Source organism: Tigriopus californicus, chromosome 8, assembly GCF_007210705.1.
Source record: "Tigriopus californicus strain San Diego chromosome 8, Tcal_SD_v2.1, whole genome shotgun sequence".
Classification (NCBI taxonomy): Eukaryota; Metazoa; Arthropoda; class Copepoda; order Harpacticoida; family Harpacticidae; genus Tigriopus; species Tigriopus californicus.
The window spans coordinates 7,181,557-7,196,598 of NC_081447.1; the positions used below are offsets into that span (position 1 = coordinate 7,181,557).

The window sequence follows — 15,042 nt, forward strand, 5'->3', positions numbered from 1 at the left end:
ATGGATAGATGAGCCTTGATTTGTTCGTGGGTTGTAGGTAAACCAGAAGCTGGGGAGTCAATTCAATTGAATTGTCGTTATCTATTAGTTGGGAAAGCTATAACACTAAATGCGAACCCTTTTCAGGTCAGTCCTAATTTCAAGCACTTATCAACGCTAACGTTCATTACTCTTTGCAGGATTGGCGTCCAATTGAAGCGAGCTCTGTGCAGCTGACTTTTCAAATGGGGATGGGCCCCTCGTTTTCTCTCACTTTGACAGCCAGCATTACGACGGAGGTGAGTGTTCCTAAACCTACGCGCTTACAGGGTGGAAAGAATTTGAAGGCCGATTTTGGAGGGATTACTAACCTCTTTTAGAATGTTCTTGGATCATATAGTATTTGACATCAAGTTTTTTCAATAGTCCCTTGAACTGAAAATTTGGCCCATCATCATTAATAGTAAGGTAATATTCAGAAGGCACCAAACGTGGCCCTTACTTTTTTCCACCCTGCATATGTGTGTGTTTAAGAATAATGCTGTTTGTTGAGGGAGGATCTCTACCATACGTGATAGTGGACAAGTCCAATTTGAGAGCAAGCTTCAATGACGGGCCTAGTAGACTGAAGGCAATCAAAGCAGTCAGTCAGTCAGTTATTTTACCCACCACGATGTACGTACAACGCACATAGAGAGCCTAAGTACGCCACTGACGACCAGACAGACGGAATAACTAATAGACCAATGTCATAGCTGCCGGCCACTTCCATCAGGGGCTTGCATGCAGCTAAGAATTGAAATCTCAAATTTAGTGCCTTTTAGCCACATTATTATATCGAGCGGTAATCATCATTGGTTGGTTCAAATGCATTGTAATCACCGGGTTTGCCTGGCCAATTGCTGTTCCATGAGATTCATCCAGCCAGTAAGTAAGCGCGTGAGTGTGTGAGTGCGAGAGCTAGTTCGGCAATAGTGGAGCAGTTCGAATTCAAAGTTGGTATTGCCAGGACGATGCAGAATACTCGCGAGTTCCGACCACGGCCAAGTCTTCGGGCACATTTTTGATCACAACCATAAAATGCTCTCTAACTCTTGTTGGTCATGAGAGCAACTTGATTGTAGTGTTCCGAGGAACCAAATGGAAGGTTTTCAGCTCCACACAGGGGGGAATTCTGTTTTTGGAAAGGGTGCCGCTGTAAACTGTATTTACCACTATCAATGTGAATTATTAATGGCCTAATGAAAAATTACGTGCCAAGAAATGGGTGTTAAGGGATGGATGGCAATCAGTGACTTTTATTGTGGTAGTTTTCTTGAGCAATAAATTGTGTTCAACGATTTCTACGTAGTTCGCGAAGGTTTTGCATGATTTGACAAGAATTTGAGCTTCCTGCAATTCAATTAAATTTCTAGCTTCAAGTGGGCTTCAAGGGCCAACCCAACAGCAAGCCTGGCACAACCATGAAAGCCAAACGATATGATACTGGGTCTTTCACGGATAGTCAACCGACTCAATCTTGGAGGGAATACGTCCCACCAGTGGTGCAGTAGCCGAGTGGTACTTGCTATACAATCGAATACGAATACTCTTTCTACAACGTACTGCTGTACGATTACAAGCAGTGGTGGAGTTGGCACCTAATACTAGCATATGAACGGAGTACCTAGTAGGAACTGTATGCAATGGTGCTCCTCGAGCAGCACACCAAAGAGCTCTTGAGTTTTTGAGAAATGCACTCGTTTTCCACTGAAGTCAGAAAATTGCTAGTAAGAGCCACGCAGAATGAGAGAGGGAATGAATTTTTTGATTTGATTGCATTAACCTCAACAGGGAATCTTCCAAATCATTGACTTGATTTCCAGAAAACTCGTTGGCGCTGTCGTTCAAGGAAGATCAATTAACAAATTCAATTTGACAGTGGTTGGGTGCGATGATGATCATGACGATGATGATGATGATGAAAATCATGACGACGCCGACGATGAGGTTGATGAGGATCCAAGTGGAACAGGTGAATGTGTCGTGAAGGGCAGAGGCGACGACAACGACGACGATAGTGGCGGCGGCGACCATGATAATAGCTCTTTTCTCACATAAAAAGCCCCTCCATCTCATTTGTATGCAAAGCCTTAAATGCAGGGAACCGTGTCTTCCAACCTTCTAATTAGCATTGAATTAACAGCGCATGTGAAGACTACAAATCACCCGGGTCCGTCCCAGGATATGAAATCTGGTGCGCTCTGAAGAATTGATTGTTACAGGACGTCCTTTCTTTTCATTCTCGACGCTCGCACGGCTAAATTCGGCTAGGTCTGACACTTCAGTTCAAAACACCCTCGAATATTGGACTTGCACGTTCTTGAGGGCACAATGCACGGAGGCTAAATGGGAGAGAAATCGGATTGTCTGGTTCATTTATCGCAAACACATCAACCAACCAATATGAAGTATCAACCAGAATGAGGCACGTAGGCGAAAAACAACAAGATCTGTTTCTGAGGGGAACGTCTTGCACCATTGTCTACTAGTGCCTGACACAAAATTGGTCATGTTCATAAATTGTTTCGAACCATCATCACCTCCAACACCTACTCGAGAAAGATCTCCAGATAAGAATCTGTGTGTTCTTCCTAACCATCTTGTTGTGGGTAGTCGGACGTACCTTGGTACTGTGGTGATGGTGGTGGTGGTGATGGTGGTGGTGCCGGAGCTATCGATGGTGGTGATGGTGCTGGCATTGAGGAGGTGTAGGAAGCGTCCCCGGATGAGGAGTAGTACTCCATTCTTCATAGGTACTTGCTCGACGAGGGATGATGTGAGATCTTGAGGCGGTTTTACAACTTCTCCAGGGCTCGTTGACTAAGTAGGGACGGCGTTCTAAAGCCGGCTCAAGTGAATGAGGGAGTGAGAGTGAACGAGTGCATGGCTGCCTGTAATTAGTGCCCTAAGCCCGTCATTTCACACCTAAGATAATGACGAAACAACAACGACCTAGGAGACGGACAAGTCATTAATATTCAGTTCGCTCAGACCTACTCAAATTCAATGTACGAGCCCGATGTTCACTCACCGTCCTTCACCCGAGAACGGCAGCGGCATATCCGTTGGACGACGACCCATCCATCCATCCTTCCAAGCCCCCCATTCTTCGGTCAATCCCTGCTTCACTTCGGCCATCCCGACTTCAACGACAATGTTCGCTACGACGTCTTTGACACGTTGAAGACTTAATGGCTCACCGCAAATCGAAGGACGACCTATCTGTCCGGGAAAAAAGAAAAAGAGAGCGAGAGGCACTTGAAGTTCTCTTTCTTCCTTTCTCTCTTTCTTTCTCAGCGAGCAGAGGAGACTTGAGTAAACTCGTTCATTACAATATCTCACATTCATGGCAATGACTTTTCCGCCCAGTTGGAATCCGCGGGCATGAATCTCAAAAATGCCAGGGCCGTTCCTCAACATGCAGATCCTTCATCGAGAGTCAATTAGAATTCCTCCAACCTGACGGAGTATTAGAATCATAATGGTCAAACCCTGACTCATTTTCACTCTCCCTCATCGAGGTCAATAGGCGATTCCACTCGGAGAGAACACCGTAGAGTGTTTTCCCCACGTGGAATATCATCTCATCACTTTGCGGTCATCATGATTGAGAGGTAACCCGACCCACTTCGAGATAGTGTCATTAGACCAGGGTAGAAAAAGCCACCCATATCCCGACTGATCATTGATCAATGCGTACCACAGGCAGTATGTGAAGCCGACAGTGAGGAGAGTGGGAATGCAGTGGAAGCTAAGACTGCTCCGGTTTGGACCACGGTGATCAGGAAACGGATTATAAATTGTCATTGCTTTCTCATTATGACAGCTTCACGATGCGAAGAGAGATAGAGGAAGTCGATGAAGGCTCCGTTCAGATCAGGGCAAGCTCCTCGTGATCATCACTTCGTATTCTTCGTCTCCTTCTTCTTCGACGACCACCGCAACCAACACCCCGCAAGATCATCTGAGATCAAGTCCAAAGAGATTGAGATGGCAAGTGTGTCCTAATGGAAAACTAAAAGAGGGTTTTGGGGTTCCTCATCTTCCGAGTCCCATCGTTTTCATCTTCCTCCTTCGACTTGTCTTTCCTTCTTTCAGGGCCACGTCAGCCAGCCTGTACTGACGATGATAGTGATAATAATAATAATAATGATAATAATAATATGTGGTTTGGTTTGAGGGTTGGATGGAGATGGTTTCGGAATGGTGTTAATGTTATTCTGAAAAGTGGAAAAGGTGTGAAGCCCAGAAAAGTTAATTGCTCGTCCGTGATGGCCGTTCACTTCAAATCGGAGTGGCGTCGCACTTAAAAATGGGATACACACTGTATTTATGAACACTCCCTCACTCATATTCACATACGCGTTTCAAGTGGAAAACGTGGTGCAAAGCCGATGAATTGCGACGAGAGGACGCCTACAGTGTGTATCCTACTTGTGGACGATGTATGGTTGTAATATATAGTGGTGTTGAAATGAGCCGCAAGAGTTGCTAATTTGAGAGACTTTTCGCATTTTCCGCTTTTCTAATGAGCTTGCATGCAGGCGGCGGCATCTTGCATACCTCATTTCAATTGGGCTCGCTCAAAATAGACCTGCACAAGTGAGGATGAGCCAAGCCACTGAGAGACCACGTACCGACTCAGAATACCAACCAGCATTCAAGCCCGATCTTGATCGAGATCGCCATGGTTGTTCTTAGATCAAAGGCGTTAAATCCCGAGAAAAATTCCAAGCCTTCTTGCCGATGAACACAACAACACGACTAAAACACACCAGTCTGACGAATATCAGGCATTCTGATTTCGAAAATACGTAGAGCATACTTCTAACAATGAAGGTTCGTACACTCTACATACACGTTGAGTGAGCTCGATTAATGTGTGGATTATGGCAATATGATAAGGGATCTCTCACCTTCGAGGCAATTAATAGTCCTGAGGATCGATTAATCTAACTTAAATTATACAACACACCTGATAGGACACTTGGTTGAGCGTATTGTGGTCTAGCTCGATTGTTCATTTCGAGAGCTCGTCGAAGTTTCGATGGAGTGCATTCATTCTACGTACTTCGTGTACAGTTAATGCCGAAGAACACAAAGCTTCGATGTCTTGATCTTAATCTCTTTTTAAATATACCTTGGGATGCAAAATGAGACGTTTCTATATCCGGCGCGAAAGGCAATTAGTGGAAAAGGGTTGTCAAGCCAGATTAAACCTCGTGGATGGCTGTACTTCGTGTACCTGTACAATGTAGTACCATAAACCACAGTAGCAACTTTGTCCATCGCTGCCAACATCGTCCTCTGAACAGTGGTTACAGTCATTTTTGTCAAAGAGGGGTTATTAGCACAACCTCCCAACGATCACTTGTATTAGTATTTGGACCACGTTTTCCGTAGCCCAATCTAAATATACCGACTGTGCGTACACTGCACCGTACACTTTTGGTTGTTTCCCCACCACCGTGAAACAATGGCGCTGACTGACTGGGCTGAGGTCTGGTCGAGGCTTCATAGCATGTGACAAAATATTATTGCTGGTAAATATGCGTTTCGTCGTGTTTTGGTCCTTTCCAAACTGCCATTGTGGAACATGCTTTGTAATGCCCGGCTGGAACCATGCATTAGTTATGTGGCAAGTGTTAGTGATTCTTAATGACAGAGTCCATGCTCCTAATAGAAGCTAATCTAGCTGAAGTGGCTCTCCCTAGCACTTTATGACTGAGGTTTTAAGAACTAATGTATATTACGAACATGTTCCACTACTGGATTGGCTCAAATGGAAACAAATAAAACCAATCGACTCATTATCATTCTTCAAACCTGAAATCGAAGGATGGTCAATGGTATTTACACACATGAACACTCAAACTTGAGATCGATTAAATAACTTGTGCGAGAATGTTGAAAAACCTGTTATTGGCGAAGCGCGACCTTTTTAGGGCACGGGTACAAACGACTACAAAATGACAGTGGCTGGCGATAATGGTGATCAAGACGGCCAAGATGGCGGACCAGCCAAAGACGAACGAGGTTGGAGTTCACAAACTAACAATGGTTTGGGTTTCCAGTTACCACAATGAAACCTGCCAACCGAGCCACTGAAGCGTGGAGCGAGCTATGTTTTTTTTCTCCAGAAACATGCCGATACCACCAATGAATCAGATTATTGCAGAAGCACATGGCCAATGGCTCGATGCAAGAACATGTTTGGGTCAAGAATAAACTTACCATGATGTATTTGTGAATAGTTGTACCATATCATGCCAAGGAACCCCAAATCATTGTTATTGATTCAAAACTTTGAAATTCTCAACCGATCAGATGAAGGCAAATCATTATAGGTTTAACCATGACAAAGATGATATCTTCTTTCCTCCCTCGCAAACATTAACCTCATTTATATTTGCTCTGTTTTTTGATATGCGAAAGGGTTTTCAGCGCTATGATGAGACCAGTGTGAATTTGTTTGTCCAGTCCCCTACGGAAGGTTGATGTTGTTCCAAGCCACTTTTACCAAGTACTAAAGTACCGTGTGTGTCATTGGCCCTGGGAGTTTTTGAGATCGGACCAGACCATTCTTGTAATGGGAAATGTTTCATCCTGTAACGAAGAAGAACGACAGCAATTATTTGTCCATGTACTTCTGACTGGCAGGTCCGTATTTTGCGATGTACGTAACGCCCCACAACGTTGATGAAAACAACGATCACGACGGCAATTGCTCGAATGGTTGTTGTTGCTGTTGTTGTTCCTAATAATCTTGAGTGCGGACTTGATTCCTGATGTGGCTAGCTGTCGTTGTTCATAATGATAATGGAGAGTCTGATACAGCAAAAGTTGCGTGGTTGTTGTCATTAGTGGCATGCACTGGTGACAAGTGGCTATTATAAGCAAATTATTAATTGCTTTAATTGTGAAGGATCTGGGAGACAATTTCCTTTGCGAGATCAAATTTTGCCAAGCCAGCTAAGGTTGCAAAATCTTATCCCAGTCGGTCACTCACCTATTCACTCTCGCTCAAAATCCAACCAAGATGGCCTTTGATCGGAGCAGAATCAAAAGGCAAAATCCAAAAGTCAATACAGGTTCTGATCTAAGGTCCGAATCCAAACCGCTTCTGACACAAAAGATACGTACTACACTTATCTTCTCTCGTCAAATTCGAGGCCTTTGCTCGACGCCATCCTCCAAGACATCAACGGAGCCTGTCTGTGTCCAGCCATGGTACTAATTCCCCCCCCTTTGAAGAACATGCAATTTGTAGCTTTTGATTCGCATTTAATCACTCTGGAAACGAAACAACCACAGCTACGGGCTATACACACACGCACACACGGACCATCTCATCGTACATCAACACCGTCCATTGGTTGTGGCCGTTCACCGGTCCTTCAATGAGTCTGAGTGTCAGAACAAGGAGAAGGAGAAGAACAAGAGGAGGAGGAGGGGGGAGGGGGGGGGAGGGTAGATGAGCGGGTAATACGTGCCCACATTGGGTCGAGTTTCTATTGTTCCCATATCTATTGAGGATACATCGGAACACTGACAGAAAATTAATTGTTATTCCTTCCTTCCCCATGATTTGTACTAATGTAGACGGGACCGACGGTGATCGTTGTTGGTTTGTAGCTTGATGACAGGCATGGCATGGCATAGGAACGGCATCAAATGCTTTTGTTTTTCCTGCTACTCTTATGCTCTGTTGTATTGAAGGGTGTTTGTCGTCAAATGAAAACTTCCGGTTCTCGTCTTCGAAAGGGGCGCCAAACACTTTCTTTTTCCGTTCCCTCTCTCGTGCTTATAATGCATAGTTGATATACTAGAATGTGCATAATACTTCTTGTGGCTGGAATGATGAAGCAGTGGTTCTCCCACTAGTTGTGGCTCTCACATGCACTCAGTGTACTCCGTGCTTGCTGTTGGTACAGATTGCAGACAATACAAACCCCAAGATGTTTTGTGTTTCAGATGAGATTTGGAGTTCTGCCTCTGATAACCGTTATTAAAATCGCATTAAAAACGAGGAAACAGATCTTCTGTGCTCAAGACCATGGTGCTCAAAAGAACGGGGACGGTGAGGAGTACAGCGATTAGTACCTCTTGGAGTCTCATTCCACTCCACCTTTCAGTTGGAACCTCATGGTCGCCGATGGTACTAATAAATTTTCCAGCATTTTCATTAGTAGAAAGAAAAAAAAGAAAGAGCCCGCTTTGTCGGTTTGTGTGTGGCGGTGTGTGTTTCTTTCTCCCTTCCACTCCTGTGGAGTGTTTGGTTGACTTGGTTGTCCTGGAGGCCGCAGATTTGAAGGGTGCTGCACTTTCGACGACACCGTGGGTTATTCTTCCCGTTCTCATTCCAGTTCTTCTCATTTTCTGGTCTCCTCACGTCCTCCAGAAGGTGGTGGCTCCAGTGGTTGGATGGGTGGATGGATGGATGGTTGATTTGTTGGCTGCTGCCGCTGACAATACTGTAGTCTGCCAGGCAAACTATTAGTTACTTGCTAGCAAAGCTGGCCTGTTTGGGTTTGAGTGTGATTGCTACCTTCAACTGGCTTTGAGAAATAATGTCTTCAATTAATGACAATCATGTCCGATTCCGTTGAACTGACAACTTCAGAAGAGGAAAAGGAGGACCAATTGACAGTTAATAACTAAGCTAGCTAACGACCAATTCCAGAATTGTACGAATGATTTATCTGGTTGTTCACTGTTCGCCTTCTTGTTCTTCTGCTTTTTGTCTTTGCCTCCTCCTCCTAAATTCACCACCTCCTCCCCTCCCTCTCCTCCTCCTCCTCCTCCTCCTCCTCCTTATATGCTAACATTTTGCTTCCATTTCCCATTGAAATTCGTTCAGAGAGTCGTGTTCCTTTTGCCTGTCATCAAATCGATTGGAATTATGTCTCTCTTTTTTGTCTGGTTCTTTCATAATTTTTGAATGACCTCCGTAATATCATCCATTAGTGTGTGAGTGTATACACACACAAAACGCCCAGCATCGCCAGTTTCGATAACAGTTGGTCAGATGGACGATAATGTCATCCTCTGAGACATCAATTCTAATAATAAAATGAGCTTCCTGCTAAAAAACCTGGGACCTCCCGCGACGCTTTAATACGAAGGAAATTGGAGCGAGAACAATAAGCAACACTCGTGAGGTTCGGCTCGACTTCCACTCAACTACTGTGCCAGCATTTACCCTACATAGACTGGAAGTCAGGCCACTTTTTTTAATGACATCGGAGCCCAGTCACGATGGTCATCGCACTATAAAGATTTAAGATGCTGCATGATTCCTGTTCAAAATCAGAATTAGAATTCGTTAGTGAGGACTCAGACAAAGCGTCATTGATGACTTTTGTTAAGTGCATTCTATTGAATGGCGTGGAGCGATTAGAAAAACTCTACAAACTAGATCACACCTCGATCTCTAGGCTCATTCTCGTAGGGGACCTCACGGCTTTCTCGTTATGAAACCCACACAATGAGAATTATGGCTTTGTCTTTGACAATCGCGTTTTTACGCGTTTTGATATGCAAAGCGAAGTTCGTTAATAAAGGGCTCGTGGATGAACTTGAGGAACAAGTGCTACTGATCTCATGCAAATGAGTAGAAGCATGGCAGTGACTGGTGGTGGTGGTGGTGGTGATGATGAGGATCATGATGATGGTGCTGGTGGCATCATCCTCCATTCTTGTGCTTCATTGTGTCATGAAACACACGTTCATACATATACACTTACTCTATCTTGCTCCCTCTCATACGCGCACACATCTGTCTGCAATCAAATTTGAATATGATAATTATTCCGGAGCTAATCTGTGGAACAACCAAAAGCCTGTAGAAGAATGGAATTAAAACGATTTTTTTTCTCCCGCCCCAGCACAACCCTATCCAATGTGAAAGTCACGTGCCTCACTCATCAACATCTCTCATCAGAAAGTATTTCCACCACTTTGATGATGATCATCATCATCATGATCTGCATGGCGACAGCTACTACTACGGACACACAGTACCTTAGCTGTATCATCATCCTTTCACGGACTACTGAAGGGACGACTAAAGGACCCCGTCATTGGATCTGCAGAGACTTTGCTCCACTTTCCAGTTCAAGCACAACACTATTTTGTAGAGAAGTACACACTTTGCAAGTAACGACCAAGAAGAGGATCGCCAAGAATGAAAGAGCAGGAGGAAAGGAAATGGAACAAGATCAGGAAGATGAGGAAAAGGAGGCGAAAAAGGCGGATGAAGAGGAACGGGCGAAGAAGGAAGGGACGGAAGAAGAAGAAGAAGAAGGGGCGTTGGAGAGGACGGGAAGATATGGAAGAGGAGCAGGAGATGACGGCGCCGCAAAGGAATTAATCTGATGTTCTCTCATTTGGACCACGAATTCCACTCGTCGCAATATCATGCATACAACTCCACCATATGTACTACCAAACAGGAGGGTACAATATGTGTTGAAGCAGGAACGTTGAGCAAGTCCGCCCCTCAGAGACGAAGTTACAGAATTGTGACACACTCTTCTCTTCATTTTAGCTCGTCTTGAATGGATTGTTCATTATGCGAAAAGCGAACTCGACGAAAGAAAAAGGAGGAGGAGGAGGAGGAGGAGGAGGAGAGAGAGGTTTTATGCTGAACAACCAACCGGGAACATCATCACAACCAACGCCGCCACCGCCATCGTCATCATCATGAAAGAGGAGTTGGCCCTTATAATTAAACGGAATGGAAATCGTTGAAGAAGGCGAGAAAATTAGCAGTTTAGCTCAACACCCAAAATGCATACTAATGAGATGAGCACCCATCAGCAACAAGTCATATTGTCCGTACGTAACATCCGAGACTGGATCTCACGGTGAAGCCTTAGGGTGGATCCCTTTCTGAGGCACTGAACATTGTCGATTCTTGTCGAATTTTACGAGACGCGCACTTTTCGTTCAAAACATTTCCAATTTAGTTGAAGTTGTTGGAGGGAAAAGACTCATCCCCTTCTTTGATATGAGACGCTAGAGTTTGGTCAGTGACACATCCACACACGATGAAACAACCACCCCAGGAAAAAAATCGATGCACTTTCAAAATCGATCGTTGAAATAATGGAGCAAAGGGAAGATGTCCCTTTTACTTTATTGTAGTCGACAGCAGGGCGCACTCTACGTACGTATGATGAGGGAAGGGGAGTGGAAATTGTCTTTTTTTTCTTCCTCTTCTTCTTCCAGTTCCATTGCTTATACTTCTGGTTCCATCTCGCGAGTTGGTCCATCTTGAACCAACGTTAGGAGCTACACCAGACACCACGACGCTTATCTCAAATTCTCGTTAAAATTTCCCCATCCAAGTTTGCCTACACCACCCAAGAGACAACGACTCATTCAGCTCTGTTTACTCGTGGAAAGTTTTACTTCATTTGCTAACTTGATTAAACTGTGAAGCTCCTCCTGGTGCTCGGGGGTTCTTAATGGTTGGATCTATGCCTGCTTGGTTGGTTGATACTGCTGCCACTCTGGTTGGCATTGGTAGTCTGGTCCTTCTGTGCTGTTGAGACTGCTAGACTGCTAGGATAGATGATGATGGTTGGACGGTTGACTCCTTCATCTCATTTGCTTCCAGATCTCTAAGATCTTGAATTTCCTCTTCTACGTTGTAGATCTGGACGAGCTCAAGGTAGGACTGAAGTTGTTCCAAAATTGCAATCTATAACAACTTGAACGTATTTGGGAGCATTCTTCATAAATGTCGATGTCCGAAGGGCGTAGCAGGGATAGCATGTGGTGTCACAACTGTTGTTGGTGTGACACGACCTGAGATGATCCGGTAAGCTGGAACTATCATCAGCTTGGCATAAAACGCCCTTCATTGTGGAACGTAGTATAGTGCAGCTAGCTGTTGTTCCAAAAGAAATTAATAACAAGATTAGAGAAAGCTGTCTCAAATGAAGACCGAGAGGATGATTCCCCTTCAGACTCAACGAGCTCAATTTTACTGCATTGGCGAACGGACAGGAGCATGAAGCGCAATGGAAGCATTACTACTACCCGTAGCAGCGGGCAAACCACCACCAACAACAACAACAACAACAACAACAACAACAACGGCAGCAACAGCAACCATTCAAACTGGATTAAAAAACCGAGAGCAAGAGAGACAGAGACAGAGCCTCCAAAACGAAATGAAACGAACCAGGGGACCCAGAGCCACGAGCAAGAGGGACGGAGGGCCAAGGACCTGCAGGGACGGAGAGCACCAAGTTTAGAACCAACTAAACTAGAGATGGAGACAGAAAGAGAGTGAAAAAGAGAGAGAGAGAGAGAAAGAGAGAGAGACCGATGGCAGGATGGATGGATGAATGTATGGAGAATTGGACCATGGCGCCATGACCGAGTGTCGTTCCGTCGGGACACCAAGTCCCAGGTTCTGGACTCGGGATAATGTTGTTGGGTTAGGAAGCGAGCGAGTGATGATCGAAAAAAAGAAGAAGCCCTTCGCATAAAAGCAGTAGCAGCAGCAGCAGTAGCAGTAGGAGCAGCGATAGTTATATCAACAGCAGCAATGGGGCGCATTAAAAAACTCGAGCCAACGACTAATTAAAACAGAACTGGGGGTAGAAATTTCCATTCCGTTGGCAGAGTTCACCCTGCTCGAGTCTAGTTTGCACAGGGACCCACCCTGAGCATCACCGCTACTACAACAACCGAGGGGATGGGGTGAAAGCGGCAAGCTTTTCGATCGAAGGAGCCCTTGGGGGAATTTTGTCGCCCATCTAACCACCATGCAGGACGACTTCTGGGCTCAGGATGAGTGGAATGTACGTATTGTATGCATGCAAGAAGCATGCACACACACACACACACGCGCGTTTACCCTTGCATTTCTTGAACATTTAACTGAGACTACACATGTAGTGGAACACCATACAGAATACAGTATACAGTGCAGCTTACAAGGATGAGCTCTCTTCTACTAGCCAAGCTGAGGAACATTTAGACACACGGGGCTTTTTTCTCTACCGGAGAGTGTATGTATATTGAGAATAATGGTCTAGGGAAGCTGGCAACTCGCCCTTGGCCTACGTACTGTGTGGACTCGTACATTATTCCAAAATACTAAAATTCTCCTCTTCCGACCCTTCTTTGACTGCCCGATTCGAAAGAAAGAAGACCAGAAAAAAGACCGAGCGACAGCGCGACCCCAGGGGGAAATGTTGATTTTATGCCCCAGATGTGAGGAGTTTCATTTAGGGGATGGTTTCATACGAGGGGGAAATATTGTCCGGGGCTGTCCGAGGGGAAAATCATGTTTTATGAATGATAATTCAGAGGATTACGGTGTTGGCCATGTTGGTCGTGGTGGTGGTGGTGGTGGATTTGGTACTAGTGCAAGACTGTGGTCCTTCTTTCACTGCACCCGATATCCATGGTCTTCAACGCAATTGCTGCTACTGCTGCTGCTGCTGCTGCTGCTCTTACTCATATTGCCTGTGAGCATCGAGAGCGATGGGACCATCCAGACTTTAGCGTCCCAATGGAAGGGAACAAAAAACTTGGAACGTTCCATTAAAGAGACTTTTTTGTGGTGTTGGTGACCAAATGTTTGAACGAGAGGGAGAGACGAAAAAACTCTGGCTGGAAACCGAAAAGAAAAGATGTTAGGCCACGTTTGGCTGGATACGGAGTTCACCTTAATCAAAAGAGCATTTCTTCGTCAAACACATCGTTTCCTGTGTCTTTGAAAGTTGACAGTATTTCATAATTTTAAACCATGGCGCCTCAAGTCAGATTGTTTTGACAAGGACGAGTTTCCTGTGAACATTCAACTCGTAATAAGTGCCCATCCGCTTCAAATTTCTTTTCGTTTCAGCCAACCAAATAACCAACTATACCAATTACACGGCTGCCCAAATAGATTGTCGAACCTAGAAGAACTAACAACTGCTTTTGAAAATGGAAAGACCAATGATGTGATATTAATTGCATTCACAGTTTCAAAATCTTATACTTAAGTGCTTTTAAAATCAAAGGAATTGCAACTAATCCCATTTCTGCCGATATAAGAGGGAAGTTAAGTGGCGGGATTTCGAGAAATGATAGGTAATTAAATTAGAATTGGAATGTAATTTCAATCAGTTGTATCTAAAGACCAATTAGTTATAATTAATAACGGCTAGAACCAACGCAATTGTAATCAAATACATTTCAAAAGTTTTTTGAAACAAATTTGCCAATTAAATATAAATTTCGTCCGCAGCATGAAGATTGGCAATGAGTTCATTTCTTCAAGAACACTAAATTGGATGAATTGATCTATAAAAACCAGAGATCGTGTTTTCTCAGCCTTTATTAAAAGGTGCCTCGTTCTTGAAATGTAAACCAGGATATATCCCAATATATTCCAACGGAACAATATTACTATGGTGACAACGCAACCTAGTAGGCTCGCTTTGGGACATCTCTTGGAGGGGGTAGGATGACATGTCCAAAATCCAAAGAAAATGCCCGACAGTACACGGAAATCCACCGCAAATCATTTGTGGTGACCCCATCAGGTAGCGCTATCGTCACGTCCTCGCCAGTGTATGCCCGTAGAATAGGAACCTGGTCATCATATTTGTACTGGAGACGGGCTCCAGCGTAATCATCTGGAACAACGGGAATCGCGTCCTGGACATTGGGGGATCGACTCTCTCCCACGCCAATGATGAAGAAAGCGTCTGGACCTAATCCATCGTAGATCATGTTCCGAATGACTATTCTCTTGTCGTCGAGGAATTCCACTGTTCCAGACAATTCATGGTAGGTCAATTGGTTGAACTTGAGCATTCCTTGTGGAACCCCAGCCCCAATAACGTCAGGAACTTCCAGTCCTGGACCATCATCTGCAATGAATGTATATTTGATAAGATCACATCAGGCGGAACGGTTAGCTAGTTTGGATGGAGCTCACCTGACTTGGAACAACAAACATTGATACGCGAGGTTAAGGAGCCGCATAAATTGGCCTTGATTTTGTCA

The 15,042-nt window shown here is 44.6% G+C and overlaps 1 protein-coding gene and 1 long non-coding RNA gene across 2 annotated transcripts in view; one reads left to right on the top strand and one right to left on the bottom strand.

The window, feature by feature from the left end:
* The first annotated feature begins 197 nt into the window (after positions 1 to 197).
* Positions 198 to 11,407, top strand: LOC131885525 (uncharacterized). The gene is made up of 3 exons (XR_009373850.1): positions 198 to 278; positions 9,909 to 10,860; positions 10,992 to 11,407. It is a non-coding gene; the product is annotated as an uncharacterized LOC131885525 (long non-coding RNA).
* A 2,943-nt stretch (positions 11,408 to 14,350) lies between these two features.
* The window catches only part of LOC131885190 (protein Skeletor, isoforms B/C-like), a gene marked incomplete in the record, with an annotated part of 1,777 nt that continues 1,085 nt past the window's right edge, over positions 14,351 to 15,042 (bottom strand). Inside the window, 2 exon segments of the mRNA XM_059233142.1 lie at positions 14,351 to 14,906; positions 14,975 to 15,042. Coding sequence (XP_059089125.1) covers positions 14,458 to 14,906; positions 14,975 to 15,042 — 517 coding nt within the window.